Source organism: Oryctolagus cuniculus, chromosome 3 (assembly GCF_051225735.1).
Source record: "Oryctolagus cuniculus isolate XC-2025 breed Fujian yellow rabbit chromosome 3, ASM5122573v1, whole genome shotgun sequence".
NCBI lineage: Eukaryota > Metazoa > Chordata > Mammalia > Lagomorpha > Leporidae > Oryctolagus > Oryctolagus cuniculus.
In genome coordinates this window covers 20,793,333-20,819,222 of record NC_142869.1, presented here as the reverse complement: position 1 = coordinate 20,819,222, position 25,890 = coordinate 20,793,333, and the positions used below count along the sequence as shown (strand labels likewise).

The 25,890-nt window shown below is 54.1% G+C and overlaps 1 protein-coding gene across 10 annotated transcripts; it reads left to right on the top strand.

The window, feature by feature from the left end:
• Nucleotide 1: 1 nt before the first annotated feature.
• STK36 (serine/threonine kinase 36) lies at nucleotides 2-22,640 on the top strand. Of its 10 annotated transcripts, none has more exons than XR_016231883.1 (27): nucleotides 2-140; nucleotides 644-818; nucleotides 1,389-1,529; nucleotides 1,618-1,695; nucleotides 3,085-3,215; nucleotides 3,586-3,835; nucleotides 5,198-5,291; nucleotides 5,586-5,755; nucleotides 5,919-6,106; nucleotides 6,579-6,678; nucleotides 9,588-9,731; nucleotides 11,898-12,077; nucleotides 12,984-13,081; nucleotides 13,639-13,744; nucleotides 14,849-14,999; nucleotides 15,182-15,309; nucleotides 15,786-15,890; nucleotides 16,202-16,300; nucleotides 16,386-16,474; nucleotides 16,619-16,766; nucleotides 16,968-17,078; nucleotides 17,878-17,952; nucleotides 18,693-18,867; nucleotides 19,083-19,230; nucleotides 19,536-19,634; nucleotides 20,095-20,841; nucleotides 21,911-22,640. XR_016231883.1 is itself a non-coding variant. In XM_002712589.5 (27 exons), exons 2-27 carry the CDS (start codon nucleotides 735-737, stop codon nucleotides 22,049-22,051), a joined length of 3,945 nt encoding a protein of 1,314 aa, XP_002712635.1. In that variant the 5' UTR covers nucleotides 2-140; nucleotides 644-734; the 3' UTR covers nucleotides 22,052-22,640. The 10 variants fall into 10 exon arrangements, 8 of the variants coding, with proteins under 8 accessions (XP_002712635.1, XP_017198615.1, XP_089185975.1 ...); XM_002712589.5 differs by having other exon boundaries at nucleotides 16,703-16,766; nucleotides 19,487-19,634; XM_017343126.3 differs by having other exon boundaries at nucleotides 16,631-16,766; nucleotides 19,487-19,634.
• The last annotated feature ends 3,250 nt before the right edge of the window (nucleotides 22,641-25,890 follow it).

Here is a 25,890-nt window from a genome sequence, read left to right as displayed (position 1 = left end):
GGGTCCTTAGTGGGACCTGATGGCCGAGAGACAGTTCGGAAGTGTCCCAGGAGGTGCCTATGGACGGCCCACCATCCCTCCCACCACCTCTGAGCGCCGTTGTCCTCGGAACTTGTGACCGGTTCTAGCGCGTAAAATTGGTGAGAACGGAAGCCTAAAGAGACCAGGACTAGGGAGCGAGTGGAGGCAAACTCCGCCAGGCGCAGCACGCAGGCAGCCAGACGGGACGGGGCTGAAGGCCAGCGCCGGCGTCCCTCGGCCAGAGGAGCTTCGAGCTCCTCGGCTGGGGGTGAGAGGCGGGCCCCCGCCAGCGAAGCGCGTGGACGAGGGTCTGGGCGCGGGTGCAGAGGAAGTTGGGAGTGGCGGGAACCAGGGGTAGTCTGGAAGGCGGGGTCGATGGGCGAGGCTGGTTTGAGGGGGCGGGGTCGCGTGGGCTAGGCTGGGGGGCGTGAGAAGCAGAGGGGATGTTGGGTGGGCGGCAGGGCGCTGAAGAAAAGGAACTCCAGGGAGACGCTCCGGTTGTGCCAGGAGCTCGTGGTCTTTTGGTCCGCTCTGCCTTCCTGTGCTTCTAAGACCTGTTTTATTATGAGAAAGCGAAAAGGCAAGGCGGCTAATGTTGCCTCTTCTCCCCTGCCCGAACCAGGCCTCCCCGATGTGTCGAACTGTCCCTGGATCCGTAGCTCGAAACCACCGCCTCTAACTTCTTCCTTCTGAGAAACTCTGCAGCCACTGTCATGGAAAAGTACCACGTGTTGGAGATGATTGGAGAAGGCTCTTTTGGGAGAGTGTACAAGGGTCGAAAAAAATACAGTGCTCAGGTGGTGGACGAAGAGGGCTGTCTTTTGGGTGGGATTCGGCACCCCAAACTCTAGTGGAAAACAGAGCCAGCGGCATGCATTTATACCGACCTGTATTCTTAAGGGACTCTCTCCTTCCTACATCTTAGGGAGCATGAGCCCTGCAGGTGGATTGCTGGGGTTCAGATCCCAGCTCCACTACTTTCTAGACTTAGATGAGATAGAGGGGGAAAGGAGGAAAGAAAAATGAAGAGGAAAGAAGAGAGTGCAGGTGGTTTCTCCCTTCCTGCATAGTATGATTAAGACGAAAAATAGTATTTATTTGTTTACTCGGTGCACTCGGAACACCTCTCCCAGAATCCACCAAAGCATCTGTTGAGCAGAGGATATATCCTCCTGGGCCAGGATGGGGGACTCCTGGGTAAGGCCAGGGTGCCATCCGTGGGGGAGGTGGAGGTAGGAGACTAACAGGTGTCATGGAGTTACTCAGACGATCTGCAGTCTGAGTTCTGGAGTTCTGAAGTTAGGCTGAGATTGTAGCTCTGTTCAGTGGCGTGGGGAGGCCCTGACTTGTCACTTTACCACTCACAGGTGGTGGCCCTGAAGTTCATCCCCAAACTGGGGCGCTCAGAGAAGGAGCTGAAGAATCTGCAACGAGAAATGGAAATCATGCGCGGTCTGCGGCACCCCAACATTGTGCACATGCTCGACAGCTTCGAGACTGACAAGGAGGTGCGCTCTGGTGGTTTGGGGTCACTTCTCCCCAAGCCTGGGGTCCCAGGAATGTCGCAGCCCCATGACGCAGGCCTCGGCTCTGCAGGTGGTGGTGGTGACGGACTATGCCGAGGGGGAGCTCTTTCAGATCCTGGAAGATGATGGAAAGCTTCCGGAAGACCAGGTACATTTCTGGGCTTGCACTGCCTCCCGCCCCTGACCTCCCTCCAGTGGAAGGGCTGGTGGAGCAAGCTGGGGATGCTGGGAGTCTCCATTTCAAAGACTCCCCAGAAGAATCCAGGTGTAGATGGAGGCGGGGTGGTGTGAGAGGAACACTGAACACTGAAGCTGCAGTATCTGAGTGCTAAGCCTGATGCCCCTTGCTAGCGGCCTCGTGGACAAGCTACCTCTGTGCGTAGTTCTCTCTGTGCTTAATTTTCTCATTTGTAAAATGAGAATGACAGTACATCTGCCATATAAGGCTTTTGCGAGGATTATTGAGTGATTCATGTAAAGTGTTTAAGCAGTGAGCCACAGTTAACGCTGTTGTTAGGTATCTTTAGGGAAGAAGGGCTACTGCATTGGTCTGGGAGAAGGATGTGTAGTCAGGCAGGGTTCGCCTCCAAGGACATAGTAATTAGCAATGGATTTTTTTTTTCTTAAGATTTTATTTATTTATTGAGAGGTAGAGTTACAGAGAGAGGGCAAGACAGAGAGAAAGATTTTCCATCCTCTGGTTCACTCCCCAAATGGCCACCATGGCCAGAGCTAGGCCTATCCCAGGCCAGGATCCAGGAGCTTCTTCTGGGCCTTCCACACGGATGCAGGGACCCAAGCACTTGGGCCATCTTCCATTGCTTTCCCAGGCCATTAGCAGAGAGCTGGATTGGGAGAGGAGCAGCCGGGACATGAACCGGCGCCCATGTGGGATGGCGGTGCCACAGGCAGAGGCTTAGCCTACTGTGCCACAGTGGCGGCCCCTAGCAGTGAGATTTGGGTGAACATACTCTCCAGCTGCATTCCTCGTAGGGTTTCTTTGAACTGGTGCAAGTAGGCCCATCTCTGAACTTCTTATCACAATGCGCTCTCCCTGTGAGCGCTCACAGGCATTTCTAAGTAATCGTCTTACTCATTTTATCTGTCTCATTCATTTGACTACTTCTCTTGACTTTGTCTCATGTAATAACACCTGCTGTATATTGAATCTTCACTAAGTGCCAGGCAGCATTCTGAGCAGGACTTGACATACTTAGACCCCTCAGTCCTCACGAGAATCCCACAAGGTTGGTGGTATCTGTTTTGGCATCTTATTGATAATGAAGCTGAGTGACGCTCAACAGTTGGCCCACGGCCTTTCAGCTAGTTAGTGAGATTCAGTAATTTTCCACGAATGGGTGAATGAAGAAGTGAAAGAATGAATTCCCAAGGGGAACAAGCACTAAGGCAGGTGTAGTGCAAAGAAGGGGGAGGCAGAGGAGACCCCGGCAGCAGCAGCATCAGGAAGTCTTTGGGCAGGTGAGCTGGCTTCATCCTCTGACTTTTGCTTTCTTCTTGCCACCTGCCTGGCTCCTAGGTCCAGGCCATTGCTGCCCAGCTGGTGTCGGCCTTGTACTATCTGCATTCCCACCGCATCCTGCACCGCGACATGAAGCCTCAGAACATCCTCCTCGCCAAGGGTGGCGGCATCAAGCTCTGTGACTTTGGGTCAGGATTCCGAGCTTCCAGCCTGCAGTCTCGGGGGAGGCTTGACCTGTCTGCTTGACTTCCTGGGGCCCCATTGTAGAACCTGAACCAGACGTGGGTACTCTGGCTGGGTCTTTTGGATCTATTCAGATACCCTCTGCTCTTGTCTGGGCTCTCTCATACAAGAATAGGCAGTGTGACTAAGACTAGGTTTTTTTTTTTTTCTTTTTCTTTTTTAAGGGTAAGCAAGACAGCAAAGTTCAATAAGAATACCGCTGATAGGCCAGGTGGGCGTCTCAGCCAAGAACTGAGCACACAGGCCTCGTTTTCTAGTAGTGACCAGAACTGAATAGCTGCTCCCTGTCCATCCCCATCCTGTCGTCTCCCGCAGATTTGCCCGGGCCATGAGCACCAACACGATGGTGCTGACATCCATCAAAGGCACACCACTGTATATGTCTCCAGAGCTGGTGGAGGAGCGACCGTACGACCACACGGCAGACCTGTGGTCTGTGGGCTGCATCCTGTATGAGCTAGCTGTAGGCACCCCTCCCTTCTACACCACCAGCATCTTCCAGCTGGTCAGCCTCATCCTCAAGGACCCTGTGCGCTGGCCCTCCACCATCAGCCCGTGCTTCAAGGTACTGAATGTTGAGAGGGACTTTACCTTTAGAGCAGGAACCTGTGTCCTTTTACCCCCTGTTCTCCTTTCCAAAATCCTTTCCCAGAGCTGGGGCAGGACTGAGTTAGCGCAGGAACTGGGCCAAGCAGCCTTGTTTTCCTGTTGCGGGGCTTATTCCAGGAGGGTGTCCTAAGGTCTGCAAACCTAGGGGTGATAGGCTATGGGCTAACACAAGGCAAAGAGAATTTCAAGATACCGTAGACAGATACTGGCCCTTTCACACAGACAGATGCTGGCCCTTTCACATGCCCTGTGTTCCATTTCCTCTCAGGTGCTACGTCCAGTTGATAGTTGGTTGTTGCCTACGTAGCATCCAGTGCTCTGTAGGCATCAGAAAGCCAGAGCTGATGGGGGCTGGCTCAGTGATTGGAGACAGAGGCAGCAGCTGCTGGTAGCAGCTAGACCTCAGCAGGCTGGGAGAGGGAGGGAGAGAGGGGAAGGAGTACTGACCCTTTTGATTTCTTGTCTAGGACAAGGTGATGGCCCTGCAAAGCAGTATGAGGGCAGTCTTTCCCCCGAGTGAAATCTCATTGCCATTTTCCTTTGCTTTATCTAAAATGAGGAAGGCCAAGTTTCTACCCAGCTTGCTTAGTTGGGGGGGCCCAAATAGTTATCAAAGAGAATCTAACAAAGGAACCTCAGACAGGGGGAGGTAAATACAGGATATTCATTCCCCCTTAGTGCAAATACGTAGGTATCTTCAGCAAGAGCCATACTTCTGCAAATCACCTTGTTCGGAATAGTGGTCCTAATCCACTAGTCCCTTCCATTCCGTTTTTGGGCCAAATTTTCCCAAGGATACTTCGTAAGTTGAACCTATTTCAGAGTCCGTCTCCCTGTACCTCCACTACCTGATGATTTGCTGACACGTATTTGCCCTTGAGTGTTCCCAAACACATCTTCCCGCAATTATTACTTGTGCATCTGAGAAGCCTCTGTCCCTGCCCAGCCACAAACCGACCCTCATCAAAGGGAGGGCAGAGGGACGTCCCCTTGGACCTTTGCTGTCTGAAGATGACGGTGAACATGACTTCCCTCTTCCTCTCAAGTTTCTTCTTCCTTCTACACAAAGTTGGTGGCTTTGAGATTTCCGTTTCTACCTCTGGCGTTACAGAGTGTCCGCGAGCAGGGATTGGCGCGCCTTAGGAGGTGAGGTAGTCGTCTGCCCATGATTTCCCAGGAAAATGAGGCCTCCGCAGAGGGTTACAGAGGGTGCGACCCGGAGCAGCCAGTTTGCTGGAAGAACAGGTGCAGGGGTCTTGACCTGCCTGTTCTGTTGATAAGTTTGAGAGAAGAGCAATGGCTATTTTTCTCGTCACAGAACTTCCTCCAGGGACTGCTCACCAAGGACCCCCGGCAGCGTCTGTCCTGGCCAGACCTCTTGCATCATCCCTTTATTGCTGGTCGTGTCACTAGTGAGTCCTCAGGGTTCCCGGGGCTCCTGCTCTTCCCAGGCCCCTCCCCAGTCTGCGCTCCCTCCCCCCCACATCTGGATCCAACATGTCTTCTTTCTGCACCCCCTTGAACTTTCTTCCTTGCCCTTTGCCTAACCTTTGCCCCTTCCCGGGTAACCCCCTCCCCTCTTTGTCACTTTGTCAAAAGGGTCTCCTTCCACAGAAGTCTGGAGACACTGAAGGTGCCCCTGGCCAGTGGACTTGGTGGCTACAGGCCTAGTATGATCATACCTTCCCCCTCCTCTCTCCCTGCAGTTGTAACTGAACCGGCAGGTCCAGATTTGGGTACCCCATTCACCAGTCGCCTACCTCCAGAACTTCAGGTCCTAAAGGATGAACAGGCCCATCGGCTAGCCCCCAAGGGCAGTCAGTCCCGGATCTTGCGTCAGGCCTATAAACGCATGGCTGAGGCAGCCAAGCAGAAGGTGTGTAGGGCAGACAGCAATGTGTAATATGACCAGGCAAGGGACTGGGGGAGTTGAAGGAGCATGGCTGTTTAGGGTTGAGAAGGGGCCTGAATAGGATCAGGACTGCCCCCGCCAGCCACCAAATAGTTCTGATCCAGTGCCTGCCACCTGCCTGCCACAGAAACACCAAAGCACAGGACGTGCCCCGGAGCAAGAGGACAGGACCAGCCAGGCAGCTGCTGACACAGCCCCTCTGCCCAGACCAAGGGGGACTCCTCAGGAAGCAAGCCTCTTGGCTGGGATCTTGGCCTCAGAAATGAAGAGCAGCTGGGCTGAGTGGGGGCCTGGAGAGGCACCCCCTGCACCTCGGTGAGCAGCGGATAGCTAGGGATGTGCAGGGTGGGATTTCTTGCAGGTGTTTGGCTACAAATAAGAACTGGTTCCTGTCATTAGCCCACGCCTAAACTGGGACAGGGCCTTGGGAGTCAAAGAATTTGGGTTCTAATTGGAGCCCCTTTCTTGACTGCTCAGGAAACTTGGGGACTTTCTCTTCTTCATGCCTCAGTGTGCATTGACTAAAAGGGAAAAGATCACATCCATCCAAAGGAGAAGATTCTTTGAGTTGGGAGGAGTAGGTGGGGACTGCAAAGCAGACTCGGACTCGAGAATATGGTCTGAGAGGGAGGACAGCCATGGACGTGTGTGGGCTGCACTGGCCGCATCCCCTGTCTTGGAAGGAAGGCTCCTCTGGCCTGTTCCTTGGCCTAATGAGAGGGGCAAGTTACTGAATCCTGAGCCCACAGGCCTGGGACTCACCCTGCTCCCTGGCTTCCTCTGGCAGCGAGAACCGGAGCACCGCAGACGGTGGACAAGGATTTGCAGAGCCGAGACCCGAGGCGGTGAGCCCGCGCAGCATCAGTGCAGTGAAGCCGGAAAACGAGGTGAGCCCCAGGGCCGCCTCTTGGCCGCCTTCTGCCACAGGAAGTTGGGTCTGGGCGGATGGTATTCTAGAACGGGAATTCCCGACTCTTAAGTATGCGCTTCCTTGGTGTTAAAAACTGCTTTGTTATAGATTTTAATTTTACAGTATCTGAACAAGTAACTCTCCAAAACAGAAAGGCATAGGTAAACGTGAAACTCCCCCTCGACCCTACCTCAGCCTTAGAGGTGACTACTGGTGTTTATTCTGTCTCCTCCGACACTTTGTGCTTTTATGTAAATGTATATATGTGTAAGAAAATTGACAGCTTGGCGGTTTTTATGTTGCTGGTTCATGCCTGTTTATATTGTTTGGCTTCATGCCCCTTTTACCACCTGATCTTTTTTAGGGATCTTTTTCATCAGAGCGTGCAGTTCTACCTCAATCGTTTGTGATTTTTTTTTTAAAGGATTTTAACTTGGAAACAATTTCGAAGAGTAATGGGGAGAGTATTACAAAGAATTCTAGCATGCTTTCGTCTTGGTCTGTTTTGTGCTGCTGTAACAGAATACCTGGGACTGGGTCATTTATAAAGAACAGGAGTTTGGCTGTTGTGATTCTGTGAGCTGGAAAGGTCAAGATGAAAGTGCCGGCAGGTTAGGACCCAATCTGGGATCCAAGGTGTCTCCTTGAATGACCATCCTTTGGAGGGAAGGAATGCTGAATCCTTTTTTTTTTTTTTTTTTTTTTTTTTGGACAGGCAGAGTGGACAGTGAGAGAGAGAGACAGAGAGAAAGGTCTTCCTTTTCTGTTGGTTCACCCCCCAGTGGCTGCTGCCACCGGCCGGCGCACCAAGCTGATCCGAAGCCAGGAGCCAGGTGCTTCTCCTGGTCTCCCATGCAGGTGCAGGGGCCCAAGCACTTGGGCCATCCTCCACTGCCCTCCTGGGCCACAGCAGAGAGCTGGACTGGAAGAGGAGCAACCAGGACAGAATCTGGCGCCCCTACCGGGACTAGAACCCGGGGTGCCAATGCTGCAGGCGGAGGATTAGCCTAGTGAGCCGCAGCGCCAGCCAGGGTCCTTTTAAAAGTCGAAAAAGAGCAGAATAGAGTGAACCTGCTCCCAGGAACCCTTCTTACGGTGGCGTTAATCCATGTGTGCAGGTAGAGCCTCCAGACCTAGGCACCCCCAGTAGGCCCCACCTCCCAGCAGCTGCAGTGGGAAGTGAGTGCTTCTCATGGGTGTTGGGAGAGGACAGACGCGTTCAGACCTTGGCAGCCCTTTCATCTAGACTCTACGGCCTTTGCCATGTCGTCACGTTTGCTCTGTGACTGTCTCTCTGTGTATGTGGGCACAACATCTTTCTGGGTCATCGGAGGGTAACTGGTAGACTTATCCCTGCACCCCCAAATTCTTTAGTGTATATTTCCTGAGAACAAGGTCATTTCACTGGCACTTACATAGCACAAGTACAGAAGTCAGAAACTTAACATTGATAATACTGCTATTGTAATAATAAATGGATTAATTAGCTAACCTATAATTCATCTTCAAATTGGGCGAATTGTTCCAATAATGGACTTTATAAAACGTTTTCCTGGCCCATAATCATCCAGTATCACACATTGTGCTTAGTTGTTACACCTTGCTGGTCTCCTTTAATCTGGAAGAGTCCCTAGTTAGTATCTTTGTACTTTGATTTATTTTTATTTATTTGAAAGGCAGAGTTACAGAGAAAGGGAGAGACACAGAGAGCGATCTTCCATCCCAAATGGCCACAATGGCCCAGGCTGGGCAGGCCGAAGTCAGGAGCTACGGACTCCATCTGGCTTTCCCGCATGAGTGACTGGGGCCCAAATACTGGGGCCGTCTTCGGCTGCCTTCTGAGAGCACTAGCAGGGAGCTGGGTTGGAAGCAGAGCAGCTGAGACACAAAGCAGCGCCCCGACACAGGATGCTGGTGTCGCAAGTGACAGCTTAAACCTGCCGTGCCACAACACCGGCCCCTATTTTTGCTTTTTAAATGATGAACTGTGCTGCAGTGGGTGTGTTTCTGGATATCTCTTTATGCACACATGCCACTGTCTCCCAAGAGACTTTTCAAGTATTTCACCTACTGCCAGCTGCATCTATTTAAAAATGTTATTCCTTTCCTTCCTTCCTTCCTTCCTCCCCTCCCTTCCCTTCCCCTCCCCTCCTCTCCTCTCCCCTCCCTTCCCCTCCCCTCCTCTCCCCTCCCCTTTCCTCAAGAGGTAGTTACAGACAGTGAGAGGGAGAGACAGGAAGGTCTTCTGTCCATTGGTTCACTCCCCAAATGGCTGCAATGGCCAGAGCTGCGCCAATTGGAAGCCAGGAGCCAGGTGCTTCCTCCCATGCTGGTGCAGGGGCCCAAGACTTGGGCCATCTTCCACTGCTTTCCCAGGCCACAGCAGAGAGCTGGATCAGAAGAAGAGCAGCCGGGACTAGAACTGGCGTCCATATGGGATGCTGGCGCCGCAGGCAGAGGATTAACCTAATGAGCCATGGTGCCGGCTCCTCATTTACTTATTTCTATTTTATGTGAAAGGCAGATAGAGATGAGATAGACATTGAGACAGAACGAGATTTTCCATCGGCCGGTTTACTTCTGAAATGCCCACAACAGCCAAGGCTGAGCCACGCTGAAGCTAGAAACCCAGAACTCCACCCAGGTCTCCCATGTGGGTAGCAGGGACTCAAACCCAGGCCCTCGGATATGGGACGCGGGGTCCCAGGTGGCGATTACTGCGGTGCCGCCATCTGCACCTCAGTCACTGAAGAGCTGCAGCCGTGCTGAGGAATGCCTGGCTCCTCACAGCTGCTTCAGGCTTGCCCAGGGCTTCTGGCCCCAGCTGGGAGCTGCGGTCCTTAGACTTCCACGCTCTCCTGACCTCCTTCCCTCCCTGCGCCGCAGGAGCCAGACAGCGATGAAGAGTGGCAGCACCTGCTGGAGACCCTCGAGCCTGTGCCCATTCAGCTGAAGGCCCCCCTCACCCTGCTGTGCAACCCCGACTTCTGCCAGCACATCCAGACTCAGCTGCACGCGAGCGGAGCGCAGGTAACGGGCGGCCGGCTGCCGAGGTGGGGCCAAGACCGCTGTCGGAGGTGAAGCATCAGAAAACATGCGCTGACGTCCGGTTCCCCCGGCTACCTGCGCAGTCTGCTGACCTCCTTCAGCAGCCCGGAAGGAGCAGGCCTCGCGTGCTCTCTGAAGGAGAAGTATCTGTCTAGAGCAGGGCTCAGCAAACTTTGTCTGATAAATATTTTAGACCTTATGGGCTAAGAGGGTAATGCGTAAGTACTGTATAATGAAGGAAAGCACACTTTCACTAATTTTATTGACACAGTTAAAAATATTTAACAATTGAGTGTACAGTATTTTGTGCTACTATGTAATGAGAAGAATGAGATTCTAGGTTTTTTTTTTTTTTTTTTCCCCACTTTATGTGAAAGACAGAGAGAGAGAGTCAGAGAGTTTCTGTCTGCTAGTTCACTCCCAAGTGCCCACAACAGCTGAGGCTGGGCCAGGCTGAAGCTAGAAGCCCAGAACCTAGTGCAGGTCTCCCATTTGTGTGGCAGGGACCCGAGTACTTGAGCCATCGCCTGCTGCCTCTCAGGGTGCACATTAACAAGAAGCTGGATTGGAAGCAGAGGAGCCGGCGTTCTGATAGGGGATGCAGCATCCCAAGCAGCTCCTTAACTGTTGTGCCAAACACCCACCCGAAGAATGAGGTCTTCTGTCCATTGGTTCATTCCCCAAATGGCTGCAACGGCCAGAGCTGCGCCAATCGGAAGCCAGGAGCCAGGTGCTTCCTCCTAGTCTCCCATGTGGGTGTAGGGGCCCAAGGACTTGTTAAGGGGATAACTTGCTTAATCAGCAGCTAAAATTTTGCTGCTTTGAAATACATGGGAGACCAGGAGAAGTACCTGGCTCCTGCCTTCGGATCAGCGCGGTGCACCGGCCGCAGCGCGCCAGCCGTGGCGGCCATTGGAGGGTGAACCAACGGCAAAAGGAAGACCTTTCTCTCTGTCTCTCTCTCTCACTATCCACTCTGCCTGTCAAAAAACAAAAAACAAACAAACAAAAAAGAAATACAGTGCTCTCCTGGGAACTCACCAAAATACGTTACTTGTATCTTTTGCCCTCTTTTGTTTCCCCCTTTTTTTTCTAAAAGTTCTTATAAAAAACTTCACTGAGGTATAATTTTTAAAAAAGATATATTTATTTATATGAAAGGTTTCAGAGAGATGCGAAGATCTTCCACCCTCTGGTTCACTCCCCAAATAGCTGCAACTATCAGGGCTGGCCCAGGTGGACGCCAGCAGCCTGGAACTCCTGTGGGTGGCAGGGGCCCAGTCACCTGGGCCATCCTCTGCTGCTTCCCCAGGTACGTTAGCCAGGAGCTGGACTGGAAGTGGAGCAGCTGAGAACCGAACCAGCACTCTTATGGGATGCTGGCATCGCAGACAGCGGCTTAACCTGCTGCGCCACAATGCCAGTCCCTACAGAGGCATAACTTATGTGCCATAAAATTACTCATTTCGGGTGTTCAGTCAGTGACTTCCAGTAAGGCTGCCAGGTTGTGAAACGATCACCAGAGTCTGTTTTCAGAGCGTGGGATTCCTCATTCCCATCTCCAGTTACTCACCTCCCAGGCCTGGCGAGCACCGCCCCACTTCCTGTTCCATAGATGTGCCTTTGCTGTACATTTCATATACCTGGAATCACCCGATACTCGTGATGCGTTTGAGGTTTATTCGTCATGTGCCTGCACATGTACTTCCTGCCTTTCATTGCTGATTGGTAGTCTGGCCTATAGGTATTATCACATTTTGTTTACCCCCCGGCTGTTTGTGCTTTTTTGGCTTTCATGAGTAATGCTGCTGTGCATATCCACAAGCAAAGTCTGTGAGTGGGTATGTGCTTTCATTTCCCTCGGGCAGCTACTTGGGAGTGGAACTGCTGGGTCTGACAGTTCCCGAGGGGAGGCCCCTGTCCCTGGGTCACTGCTGTTCTGTGTCAGGTGACTGACCTCCACAGTCTTCCTCCCTGGGACAGGTCCCCTGCGTCCCTGCTCTCCTGCTCTGCCTTTTAGATTCCCAAAGTATGGGACACACACCTCCGGTCTGCTCTGCCAGCCCCTTGTGGACACTTGGCACCTGTGGCCGTCCGTCGTCCACCTCTGATGACGTTGACCGCTCTCTCTTTCCTCTTGTCATCCAGATCCTGAAGGGCAGCCTGGAAGGGGCTTCCCACATCCTGCCGGCTCTGCGGGTCCTGAGCAGTCTCCTCTCCAGCTGCAGTGACTCCGCCCCCCTGTACTCCTTCTGCCGGGAGGCGGGGCTGCCTGGGCTGCTGCTGAGCCTGCTCAGGCACAGCCAGGAGAGCAGCAGCATCCAGACGGTAAGCGCCAGGCAGGGGCCTGCGGCTCCGACAGGAGGTCCTTCCCTGGGCTGCCTCCTTCAGGCTCCCTTCTTTGTTTGGCCTGTCTTCCTTTTCTCTCTTCCTCTGGCTGGTCAGCAGACTGTGACTAGTGAGCTCTGATATCGCCAGTGGCCAGGCAGATCATGTCCTTCCAGGGTGTGATCCTGCGCGTCTAGGCCACCACCCGGAGAGGACAGCCCCCTCTCAGTGGGGCGCCCTCCCCTCAGTCCTGGCCCACTGTTGCCAGAACGTGCAGTGTTCCAAGAAAAGGTAGAAATCTAGATTTTGACACATTTCCCAGTAATTCAAGTATGATGCTTTGACATGTGAGAGCCTGGGCGCTGCCCATCCGACTGAACGGAGCAGGATACTGAAGTCCAGCGGTTAGCTAACGTAGCCCCAGTCACTGAGTCGGGGACAGTCACGGAAACAGTAAGTAGAGAGCCAGGATCGAGTCTGCATGTGTTTGAGGCCAAACCTCTGCGTCCCCGTGCCGTGTGCCTCCGTGGGTCCCGGAGGGGAGGGGACCTCCAGAGCCAGGGTGAGGGCGTGTTTCCTGGGGCCTAGGCCAAAGCAGCCCGAAAGCTGCGCTTTGCTGACGAGGATTGATCTTAGGTGACTTTTAGGAGTTCAGAAAAAAAATTCTTTTGAAAAATAGACTCTGCTGCTGGAAAAGACTGTTCTACCCAAGGAAAACAGGGTTTCAAGCTGTTGACAGTCCACATCCTGACACTGTTACTGCTAGATTTTCTCTCTCTGCCCATGCTTCCTGCCCCCCATCCCTTTGTGCTTAGTCCACTTGCCCGGATCTCTGCCTTTTTTATTGCTGTCACTAAGTGTTGTCTCCAAACCCCACATGGCCTCTTTCTCCCCTCTTCCCCACAGCAACCCTGGTATGGGGCCTTTGTACGGGACCTGATGGCTGCCATGCAGGCCTATTTTGCCTGCACCTTCAATCTGGACAGAAGCCAGACAGGTGACAGGTGGGAGAAGAGGCACTTGTGCTCTGCTGGCCAGTTTGGTTTCAGTTTCTACCCCATGTTTTCCCCTCCCTCTTAGGAAGAGGCCAAGTGAGGAAGAAGCTGTGATTTGAGACAGGTTTAGGGCTCGGCTGAGTGCTCCTCAGAATACAGCCTGCCCCTAAGGACCCTGAGCCCCACCCCTGCTTTGCCCCCAGGCGTTCACATTCAGAGTCAGCAGTCACCATGGCCCTCAATGGAAGGGTCCAGATGTGAACAACCTAGAGAAAGTGGCAGAGATGGGGCCTAGAGGGTATGGATGTGAGACGTGTGTGTGTGTGCGTGTGCATGTGTGTGTGTGTATGTGAGGACTGTGTGTGCGCGTGTGTATGTGAGATGTGTGTGCACACGTGTGTGTGTGCATGTGTGTGTGTGTGTGCATGTGTTTAGTGAGGGGAGAAGAAGGCACTCTGCGTTCCTTTGCAGACACCTTCTGTATGCCGGGACCTGATCCACCCAGTCGCCACCTTGGGGCTTGGAGTAGAGCGGTGAGAAGAAGCTATGGGCGCCTTTCTTCCCAGCCTACAGGTGTTTCAGGAGGCTGCCAGCCTCTTTCTGGACCTGCTGGGGAAGCTGTTAGCCCAACCGGATGACTCCGAGCAGAGTTTGCGGAGGGACAGCCTTATGGTAATCTGCTCCCGCTTCAGATTTTTGTCTCTCTGTCTTTCTCGTGTTTCTTTTATCCCCATTTGAATGACTGTGTAGCATCAGACCCAAGCCGCTACCATAAGCATTTGTTGAATTCCCACAGTGCACCATAGGCACTTCAGGGACTTGAGAGTCTAGGAGTAGTCTAGCTGGGGAGAGTGAGCAGCAATGCGTTCCGAAGCACCGCTGAGGGAGGAGCCGTTCACGCTGGTAGGAGGATCCTAGAAGAAAGCTTGCGGAGTGCGCAGCAGGGTGCTGGGTGGACAACCCAGCAAAGTAGAGAGGACACTGCAGACAGAAAAAGGGGCGCATCAGGGCCCGGGGCATTAAGCCTTGTGGTGTATTTCAGGGGCCAAAAGTACTTGTTCTTGAAGAGAGTTGAGGATAATCTAGTATTCTGCCATCCTAAGGACTGGTAAGTTGAATTCTCTCCCCTAGGCCTTGGAGATGAGGGCAAGGAGAGTAGAGGGTTGAATGGGAAAATAGCTGAGCTTTGATCGCAGAGGAGATAGAGAGGAGCCCACGTGCAGAAGGGAAAATCTATCTGGTCTTTTTGAAACCGCTCATTGGGAGCACGTCCCTTCCGCAAGCCAGGAGTCCGTCCAGACGTTTCTAGTCTGGGGCCGTGCTTTAATAGCCCTGCCCTTCCGAGTCAGGAAGCTTCCATCTTCTGAGCTGCATTTGGCCAGCAGTAACTCAGGTTCTTGACCAGCACTTCGCATGGCAGTGTGCGTGAGTGGCATGGGGAGTTTGGCATAGTAACCCCGCCTCCTGCAATTCTGAATAAGCAGGATTGGGCTGGGAGAGACCCAGAGATTCCTGGGAATTCTTACACTCCTGGTCCACAGACAGTCTTTTGGGAGGAGCCCATCAGAGAGTAGAAGGATTGACCCCAGAAATTCTTGTCCTTGAAACGTGAGGCAGTGTTAATGCATTTTTGTGTGCAAGGAAGGCTTAGACCCAGGCAGCTGTTCCCCCTGAGTTTGTCCTCTTTCCCTGGGTTCTCAGGGCATTCTTGGTTCTTGCACTAAGCCAGTCGGTTTTCTGATGCCTCGATGCTGTCTCTGCCCTTGTCTGCTTTAGTGCTTTACTGTCCTGTGTGAAGCCATGGATGGCAACAGCCAGGCCATCTCCAAAGCCTTTTACTCCAGCCTGCTGACCACACAGCGAGTGGTGTTGGATGGGCTGCTTCACGGCTTGACAATGCCACAGCTCCCCTTCCACACCCCCCCAGGTAACGGGGTCGGGAGGGAAGGTCCCCTTGACTGTGTGTCGCATTGATGCGCTCTGCTCCAAAGCTGCCATCACCTGGAATAGTGCCTGGCATTTAGCAGGCGCTCGGCAGAGGGAAAGGTTGAGTGGATACCTGAGAGAAACGGTCCGAGCTCAGCCCGAATTCTTTGCCTTTCTCCCCAGGAGCCCCACAAGCAAGCCAGCCACTGCGGGATCTGAGTGAGGACCTGCCCGGAGCTGTTTCCTCTGCCCTGGCAGCCGTCTGTACTGCTCCAGTGGGACTGCCCAGCTGCTGGGAAGCCAAGGAGCAGGTCCGAGCTGCGCCTGCTTGCTCTTGACAGCCCTGCTGCCAGAGGAGTGGGCCCCAGTTTCTCAGAAAGGGCAGAGAACAAGCTTCGATGCCTCTCCTTACTTAGTACTACTGGGAACAGATGCTTGCCCCTGGGTGTGGAACATGACGCAGCCAGAGTCCCAGCACCCAGGGCCAGCTGGTGAGGGAGAGAGCTCAAGGAGAAGCCGCCCAGGTGCTGGGGTTGAGAGCCAGTGTGGCAGCCTCAGCGGCTCAGGATTCCGCTTCCCGACTCCCTGCTGGCTGCTAACACCTCCTCTCTACCTGCCTGCACTGGCGCCAAGCGGAACCGTGACTTTTGGTTCTTCCTGGGAAGAGAATGGGGTCTGGGATTCCCAGTGGCTGTCAAGGGGCTGAAAGTGTCCATCAGTTGGAGATCTGCAAGGCCTAGGATTGCACTGAGGGGATGGGATTGAGTCTTCAGCTGTATCTCCACAGGTCTCTTGGCATTTGGCAACTCAGCTGATTGAAGACAGCAGCCAGCTGAGGCCGTCCCTCGTCTCTGGCCTGCAGCACCCCATCCTGTGCCTCTCCCTTCTCAAGGTACATCCTTCCTGGAGCTCCCAGCAGCCACATTGTGGTGTGTGGCACGGACACAGGGACTGTGAGAAGCCAAGCAAGATGGACCCCGGAGGACTCCTTTCTGTCATCTCTTCTACTGAGATGCCTCCTGTTAGCCGGAACTGACGGGTCTCCCCATCTCAGGGTCTCAGAGCATGAGGCAGGAGTTCTCTGAGCCCCCAAGTGTGGGGACCAGCTCCGTTGAGAAGCTCGCTTCCTTTTCAGCTGAGCCCTCCGTGCTGGGAGCCCAGCAGCGGCTGCACCCACTGATGGACGCGTTTCTCCTGCCACAGGTGCTCTACTCCTGCTGCCACGTCAGCGAGCGCCTGTGCCGTCTCCTTGGGCAAGAGCCCCTGGCCTTGGAGTCGCTGTCGTTGGTGGTCCAGGGCAAGGTGGGCCAGCCACACAGGTGGGCATCTGCTGGCGGCCCCGCCCTCCCAGGCAGAGGTGGTTCTAACAGCTCAGTTTCCTCTGTAGGTAAAAGCAGCGGATCAGGAGGAGTCTACTGAAGTAGCCCTCTACCTCCTCGCCCTTCTGGTCTTCCGGCTTCAAGACCTGCCCTGCGGGTGAGCCATCAAGTGGGGTCTTTCTACCGAAGTCACCTGCCCGCCTGGCTAACTCAAGCCTACCCTGAGGAGGGACTGGGACAGAGAGAGTGAAGGTCTCTCTGTGAAAGACAGACCAAAGTTCCTCCCTGTTGTGCCTTGGAGGTGGCCTTGTAGCCTGGCTGGAGAGAGCACCGTGCCCGGGAAGCCACTGGCAGCCTCCCCTAACACTGCCGTCTCCTGTTCCAGCATGGAGAAGCTAGGCGGCGAGGTTGCTACTCTCTTCACCCATTCGCACGTCGTCTCTGTCGTGGTGAGTTTCCGGCCTTCCTCCTCCTCCCCCGTCCCCTGTGATCCGGCCCTGCTGGGAGTGGGCAGTCACTGTCCCCCTCGCAGCTGATTCTGAACAGGAGTAGAGAAGACAAGAGGTGGCTGTGGGGCACAAGGAGGAACCCCCTTTCTGCCTCTCCTGAGCTCTGTTCCCACTCCGCTTCCTCCTGTGCCTCTCCCACAGAGTGCAGCAGCCTGTCTGTTGGGACAGCTTGGTCAGCAAGGGGTGGCCTTCGAGCTGCAGCCCGCAGAATGGATGGCTGCAGCCACGCACGCCCTGTCTGCCCCCGCGGAGGTGAGGCCCACCAGGACGGCGCAGACGCGTGCTCTCCAGGCCAAACACTGGGGCCGCTCTCGGGGAGAAGCGGCAGCAAGCCCAGAGGCTCCTCTGGACGCAGAGTGCTCAGGGCCTCGGAGTCCTTCCACCGGGCTCTGAAGAGGGAGGGAAGGAGGAGGGGAGGTGGACTGAAGGTTCCCTGCCCTTCAGGCCTCTCATCCGGCGGCCCCGGCTGTCGCTGTGGAAGTGCTGCCTGAGGCCTGTCGGCCCCCTGTGCTGCCGCGTCGGGCCCCTGACTGAGGGGCAGAAGCAGCTGACGCCCTGTGGATTCTGCAGGAGCTCGCCTGTTGTGCAGCCCCCCTTCCGCTTTCTCCCTTTCCTGTGTAGACCCTTTGGAATGCACATTTCCCTCATTCTGTGAAAAGGAGGATAGACTTCATATTCACAGTACTGCATAGAGAAGTCTCATTATAAAGCACTGTTCACCTGCACTACCCTACAACACACTTGGAAGAGAGGCACACTGGATATGGTAATACTGCTCTGCCCTTCCTAGATGAAGGTGACCTTCAGAGAGGTTGGAGCAGTAGTGATAACATTACCGGTCATCCCAGACCCCATGTCAGAACCCCAGGAGTCATCAGAGACTACTGTCTCTGCCCATTATTCCGCAGGCCAGATGGCTCCCCCTGGCCTCCTTGTATTTCCCGCTGAGGTCGACTGTCTCCTCCCTCCGTGACAGCCTCACTGACCTGCCTTCGTTCAGAGGCCACTCCCTCCCTCTCAGGGGTCTGCAATCTTCTTGCCTCTCTGACAGGTCCGGCTGACTCCACCGGGTGGCTGTGGATTCTATGACGGCCTCCTCATCCTTGTATTGCAGCTTCTCACTCAGGTACATGTGCATCTTGGGGTGGGCAAGAAGTGGGGAGGGAGAAACTGGGCATTTAGGGAAAGCCACTGGACAATAGGAATGAGGATGTGCCCCATAGCCACCACCTGTCTTCTCATACTGTTGTGCCGTGGTAGCCTTAGAATTGTTCCATGATACCGGGTTCTAGTCCCGGTCGGGGCGCCGGATTCTGTCCTGGTTGTCCCTCTTCCAGGCCAGCTCTCTGCTGTGGCCCGGGAGTGCAGTGGAGGATGGCCCAAGTGCTTGGGCCCTGCACCCCATGGGAGACCAGGAGAAGTACCTGGCTCCTGCCATCAGATCAGTGCGTTGCCCCGGCTGCAGTGGCCATTGGAGGGTGAACCAACGGCAAAGGAAGACCTTTCTCTCTGTCTCTCTCTCTCACTGTCCACTCTGCCTGTCCAAAAAAAAAAAAAAAAAGAATTGTTCCATTAGCTGTCAGTGTGGACCCTTTGAAGGAAACCATCCCACTGCATCCCTCAGGCTTCAGTGGGGAGACAGACAGGTTCCCTGGTTTTTCACGGGCACACACATAGGTTCTCTGGGGAGGGGGAGGGATGTTATCATGTAATAAAAAGAAGAAATAGGAAACAGGGAATGCGAGATGAGAAAGCAGAAGAAATTAGATGTGGGCCTCCCTTTCCTTGGGGGCTAGAGACAGGAATGAAGAAGTGCGTTTGAACTGCGGACTGCTGCCTGCACGCTCTCTCCTGCCCCGCCTCCAGCAGGGGAAGGCTCGCCTGATCAGGGATGTGGCCGGCTCTGAGCTGTGGACCATTTTATGGCACCGCTTCTCCATGGCCCTGCGACTACCCGAGGAGGTGCCCACCCTGGAAGAGGAGCTGCTGCTGTCCGTTCCACCAAGCCCAGAGCCAGACTGGACGCTGATCTCACCCCAAGGTATCTCTGTGTCAGCACAAACACCCTGTGTGGGGCTCACGGATTGGTTGTCTTTAAGAGCAGACAGCCTGGAACTGGGGAAAACCCACAGACATGGCTGCTGCTGCTCAGGAGTGAGGGAAGGACTGCGTGGGTGGTGGCGAGGGAGCCCCGGGGAAGCGGGGGCATCTGTACTCCTGCCTGCTCCGCTGGGTCTCCGTTCTCTGTGTCTCCAGGCATGGCAGCCTTGCTGAGTCTGGCCATGGCTACCTTCACCCAGGAGCCCCAGTTATGCCTGAGCCACCTGTCCCAGCGTGGGAACATCCTCATGTCTACCCTGAAGCACCTACTTTCCCCCAACTTCCTGCATCACCTGGGCCAGGCGTGAGTCTGAGCTGGAGGGAGGAGAACGGACGATCCAGAGGCAGCAGCGGAGGTGGGGCGGGGGAGGCAGGAGAGAAGCAGCTGATGGCTTGAGTCTGAGGCAAGCTACGGGAGAAGGATCGGGCTAGAAACCTAAAGTGTCACTGAGTTCGGGGGAGGGGAGCTAGGGCGAGGGCTGGAGGAGAGGGAGCAGAGGATCATGGGCGAGGGGGAGGGGAGCAGGACCAAGCCTGTGCTTCTACACCCCCTTCCTTAGGCCTCACGGGCCTGAGTTTCTCCCTGTCGTGGTGCTCTCTGTCTGCCAGCTCCTCTGCTTCCCCTTCAGCCTGGATGTGGACGCCGACCTTCTCGTAGGTATCTTGGCTGACCTCAGGGACTCCGAAGTGGCAGCCCACCTGCTGCAGGTACTTGGGGAGCTATCCCAGCATTACGGTGGAAGAGGAAGGCGGCCAACCCCGTGTCCCTAATTACTGCACGTCAGCCGGAGCCAGCTCATGCCTCGCGGCCTCCAGCAGTCCCTCGGCCAGTTCTGTGGGAGCTCACTGGGGAGAACACTGATCCTGGCACTGGAGCCTCAGCTCCGTGGCTGGCAGGCCCTTCCCTGGCCATTTTTGGCATTACGCGGCGGGCGGGGCTTTGCACGCAGAGACCCAGCGCTTGCAGAGCAAGGAATGGACTTGGAAGGAACTTGCTCTACTCGTGGGCTGGTGCGCATTTCGTGGGGGGCGCCATGGGGCAGGACTTGCAGGACTCGGTGGCACTTCTCACCGAAGCACGCCTCTCTCTTCCTGCTTCTGGGCTCTGCCTAGCTGCAGTGCGCCCCTCGCACCCTGAATCCCTGCTTTCTGCGCCCCATTCTCCCAGGTCTGTTGTCACCGTCTTCCGCTGTCACAAGCCGAGCTGCCCATCAGCCTCCTCACACGCCTGGCCCTCACCGACCTCACCTCTCTCAACCAGTTTGTGAACGCAGTGTCTGCCTCCCCTCGAACCGTCACCTCGTTCCTTTCCGCTTCCCTCCTGGGTGACCAGCCACTGCTGACCTCTGACCTCCTGTCCCTGCTGGCCCACGCGGCCCGGGCGCTGGCTCCCAGCCACTTGTCTTTTATCCAGGAGCTCCTGGCTGGCTCTGATGAGTCCTATCGGCCCCTCTGCAGCCTTCTGGGCCACCCAGAGAATCTTGTGCGGGCCCGCACTTACGGGCTCCTAGGACACTTGTTCAGACACAGCATGGCCCTGCGCGGGGCACTGCAGAGCCAGGCAGGACTGTTCAACCTGCTGCTGCAGGGGCTTGGAGACAAGGACCCTGCGGTGCGGCGCAGTGCCAGCTTTGCTGTGGGCAACGCGGCCTACCAGGCGGGGCCCCTGGGACCTGCCCTGGCAGCGGCGGTGCCCAGCCTGACGCAGCTGCTTGGAGACCCTCAGACCGGTATCCGGCGCAATGCAGCATCAGCTCTGGGCAACTTGGGGCCAGAGGGATTGGGGGAGGAGCTGTTACAGTGCCAAGTACCGCAGCGGCTCCTAGAGGTGGCGTGCGGAGACCCCCAGCCAAGCGTGAAGGAAGCCGCCCTCATTGCACTCCGGAGCCTCCGGCAGGAGCCCTGCATCCACCAGGTAACTCCAGGTGACTCAGGAGCCGTGACAGTAGGGCCCTGCGGCTCACAGCGTTTCTCTGGGGTGTCTGTAAGAAAGTGGGACCCCAGAAACCCCAGCTGCACTCCTCCTGTGAGCTGGAAACCCAGAGTCAGGGTTTCTGTGTACCGGCTCCCAGCCTGGAGCAGGGAGGGGTGCGGAGGAGTGCTCCACAAGGCCGGGAAACGCCAGGCATCCCAAGGACCATAGCTCCCGTCTTGCAGAGGCTGGGGCGGGGGGGGTAGGCGAAGGAGCGGGGGAGGCTGGAAGATGCTGAGATGCAGAGTGGTTTCCCTGTGGGGGCCACGAAGGCGCTTGTTGTCTTTTCTAGCACTCGCCATGGGAAAGGCAGCCCGTTGAGCAGTTTGCCTTTGTTATCTGGGTTAAGCCATTCTCACCTTTGCAGGTGAGGGAACAGGGGCACAGATCATTTAATAACTTGTCCAGGTTCCAAAGCTGGTATGTAGGACTGGGTGTTTGAGCTCAGGTGTCTGAGTCCAGAGCCCGTGCTCTTGACCACTGCTTCATTTTGCTGCTTCCATTCAATGTGCAGTATACAAAGCGCTCAGTGGAAATCACCTGTCTACTCACGATAATGCAAATTTCTGATAGCCCAGTGTGATAGCATGGGGTAATTCATGGTAATGGTATTACAGGGATTTCTGACAATCCAGGTGGAGAAGGAATAAAAGTGATTCTTGGTGGTAATGAGGATAGGACCCACGGTTCTGGGTCCGAGGCTGGCAGTCAGACCTCGGCTCATCTGTCAGTCACGGCTGCATTTATCACCTCCTCCTGGGGTCAAGTGTACAGGTCCCCGGGTGCCTGGGTTTAATTGTCTGTAGCCAAGGAGATTGGGAAGACCCCTCTGGTCCCAGTGATTCCTGTCTCCAAGCTGTGTTTTCTGGCATTCACTCTCTTCTGAGTCCCCAAGAGCCCATTGCCTTTGTCTTCCTTTCCTGGAGTAGGGATTGCTGGGCTAAATGAGAATTCTCTGCATCTCCCCCAGACACCACTGCTTCGGAGCCTCATGCCCTGTTCTGTCCTGCAGGTGCTGGTGTCCCTGCGTGCCAGCGACAAATTAGCCTTGCTGTCTCTGGGGAATCAGCTGCCACATAGCAGTGCCAGGCCTGCCTCTGCTAGACACTGCAGGAAACTCATTCAGCTCCTGAGGCCGACCCACGACACGTGATCCTGCATCCCTGGGCCCAGCCGCCAACCTTCACTGGCCTGTGTTATTGCCAAGTCTCCTTTATTCTACCACACAAGCCACCTGCTGAGCCAAGAGCTTGAGACTTACAAAGAGTGATAAAGCTGCCAACTCAACTGAGAACAACAAACCAGAAGAGATTTATGTATAAAGCTGCTTCCTGCCCTCAGATTCAGGATGATTTCAGCCAGTAAACATCACTGCTGCTGGTGCCAGAGAGGACTCCTTCCTTCTCTCCGTCCAGAGATCCTTCCTCCAGGAATGTGCCTTTCGCCCCAGGAACACGCCTCCTGGCCTTAGGGAAAGACCACCCCCCGAGGCAGCTCTTCCTTTCTGGAGCTCCTGTAGTCTTCCCAGCAGGTTTTGCTTTAGGTGCACTGGTCCCAGGACAGCGACGCACACAGAGCCTGTCTCAGCTCTGGGCCCTGGGGATACATGCCATCAGTCCCCGTCGTTGAGGGATTCTTCAGCCCTTGGCCCACATTCCCATCTGTGGGTGGGTGGTGGGGAGTCTATCTTTTTTATAGTTGTGTTTGTAAACTCTTTTAATAAAAAATGTGCCTTAACCCTACTTGGAGCTCCCACAGCAAAGAGTTGGGAGTCTCAGCCCCTTAACTTCTGTGTGGTCCTGGAAGCACGGGTTCTGTTTGCACAAGACCCTCCTGTCTGTCTGGCTTTGCCTGCATGCCAGCTGCCTCCATCCTGAATGAGCTACACGTGGTCACCTCCTCCTAAGCCAAGGCCCGCAGAGCTGAACTAGGAGAAGGTTGGGATTAAACAGAGAGGTTTATTGGGTTGCTTCGAGACCTTAGGCTGAGTGACTGGTTTGAAGCGTTTAGAGGAATTTCAACGTATAGGAGAAGACAGCTGTTTACAGAGATGTGACCAAAACAGTTATTTGGCAGATCTGTTACCTAGATTCATTATCTTAACTGGAAATGCAGGATCTTCAAAAAGTTCATGGAAAACGTATATTATGAAAAATCCATGTGTTTAAAAAAATTTTGCCCCCAAATAAACTTAACTTTCAATTCCATGTTCCATAGGTATTTGAAAATACCCTGGCACTGCAGAGCCTACAGCTTGACTCACTGGATGGCTGAGGACAAGCGTCTAGGCTCTGGTCGCTCATCTGTTAAGTGGGGGAGACTTCTTTCTGTTCTCCCTTGAGTTCTAGTTATGTTTTTAAAAGATTTACTTATTTTATTTGAAAGGTAGAGTTAGAGGGAGAGGCAGAGAAAGAGAGAGAGGGAGGGAGGGAGGTTGGTCTTCTCTCTGCTGCTTCACTCCCCAGATGGCTACAACGGCCAGAGCTGCGCCGGTCTGAAGCCAAAAGCCAGGAGTTTCTTTCGGGTCTCCCATGTGGGTGCAGGGGCCCAAGCACTTGGGCCACCTTCTGCTTTCCCAGGCCATAGCAGAGGACCTGGATCGGATGTGGAGCATCTGGGACTCGAACCAGCACGCATATGGGACGCCAGCACTGCAGGTGGCAGCTTTAACTGCTACGCCTCAGCGTCAGCCTCAAGTTCTAGTTATTTTACAAATGAAAGATGAATAAGGTGCACTTTTTTTTTGATAAGGGATTTTATTTAGTCCTCACCTTCATTGTTCCATGTGTTTACAAAAATAACATTTTTTTCTAGGGACTATCATTTCCTGCTATACGTAGTATTTGAATTCAACGTATTTGTAAAATGTTTATTTTCATCCACTTGAAAGGGAGAGCAACAAAAATAAAGAGACAGAGACAGAGAGCTCTTCCATCTGTTGATTCCCTCCTCAGATGCCTGCAGGATCCAGGACTGGGCCAGGCTGAAGCCAGGAGCCTGGAGCTCCATCCGTGCCCCCCACACGGTTGGCAGGGACCCAAGCACTTGATCTGCCACCTGCCTCCGAGGATGCATTAGCATCAAGCTAAATCAGAGGCGGAGGTGCTGGGGCTTGAACCAACATTCTGATATGGGATGTAGGTGTCCCAAGCAGTGGCTTAACCCGTCGCATTACAACGATTGCCCCTACTTTTTATTTATTGGGAAGGCAGAGCTATAGACAGGGGTGGGGGTGGAGAGAGATACCTTCCATCCGCTGGTTCACTTTTCAAATGAACTGGGTCAGGCTGTAGCTGGGAACAGGGAACCATCTGGGTCTCCCATGTGGGTGGCAAGGATCCAAGTACTTGAGCCGTTACCTGCTGCCTTCCAGGGTGCAGACACCAGGAAGCTGGAATCAAGTGGAGAGAGGACCTGAACCCAGGTCCTCTGATATGAGATGTGGGCATCCAAATGGTGTCTTAACTACTGTGCCAAACATCCACCCTGAATTCAAGGTATATATCTATATCTATCTATCTATCTATACATATACCTATGTGTGTGTGTGTGTGTGTATGTATATATGTAAGAATGTATGTATGTATGTATGTATACATATGTATATATGTAAGAATCTTCCATCTGCTGGTTCACTCCCCAAGTGGCCACAACAGCCAGGACTGGGTCAGACTGAAGCCAGGAACCAGGGGCTTTTTCCAGGTCTCCCACGTAGGTGCAGTATTCCAAGTACTTAGGCCTTTCTCCACTTTTCCCAGGCACATTAGCAGGGAGCTGGATCCAAAGTGGAGCATCTGGGGCTTGAACTGGTGCCCACATGGGATGCTTGTGTCACAGGTAGCAGCTTACCACGCTACACCACAACACTGGCACTCAAGATATATTTAATGAATCCTTTCTTATGTGTCAGATACTGTTCTAGGCACTGGAGATTAAAAAAAATACCTGTCTGTTATAAGAGTTTCCATTCTGGTGGAGGGAGGTAGTGAATATAATAAAATAAGTGAATTATATATAGTAAGTAGGAAAGTGTTACAAGCTCTGGAGAAAGATACAGCGGTGAAAAGGGGTCGAGGAGGGCTGGGTTGGTCAGGATAGGCCTCTTGGGAAGGTGAAATTGAGCAAGGACTGGAGGAGGTGAGGGAATGGGTGTGCAGAGAAAGTGATCGCTTTCGAGGGACTGAGATGGAGAGGTGCCTGGTGCACTTGAGCAGCTAAGAGGAGCCAGCTTGGATGGAGTAAGGTAAGGAGGGGGAGCGTAGTAGGACATGAGGCCAGGAAGGCCATGGCGAGGTCAGGTGTTGACTTTGTAGACCTGGGTGAAGGCGTGGGGTTTTACTCTGAATACAGCAGGGATCTGTTGGAGGATTTGCTCAGGGAGGTGACGGGATCTGTATGTGCTGAAAGGATCACACTTCGTTCTGTTTGCAAATGTGTTGTGGGTCAAGGTGGGTAGAATCGAGGGGAGAGAGAATGGTATTTTGGACTCAGGTGGTACCAGTGGGGTGGTAAGAAGCCATATTTTGAATGTTTTAAACATGGAGCTAACAGTTCTTAACTGACCGTGTGACCAGAAAAGGAGTCAGACATGGCTAAGAGTTTTGGCCCAAGCTACTGGAAGGATGGGATTCCCATGAACTGAATGGGGAAGACCAATGGAGGGGTAACGATAAGAAGATTCACATTCAGTTGTGGTTTAAGATTTATTTTATTTATCTGAAAGGCACAGTTAGGAAGTGAGGGAGAGAGACAGAGAGAAAGAGCTATTCCATTTGCTGGTTCACTCTCCAAATGGCCACAGCAGCCTGGGGCTGGGCCAGATCTAAGCCAGGAGCTCAGAGCTGCTTCTGGGTCTCCCACATGAGTACAGTGGCCCAAGCACTTGGGTCATCCTCTGCTGCTTTCCCAGGCACATTAGCAGAGAGCTGAATCAGAGTGGAGCAGCCAGGACTTGAACCAGCACCCATGTGGGATTCTGGCACTGCAGGCAGA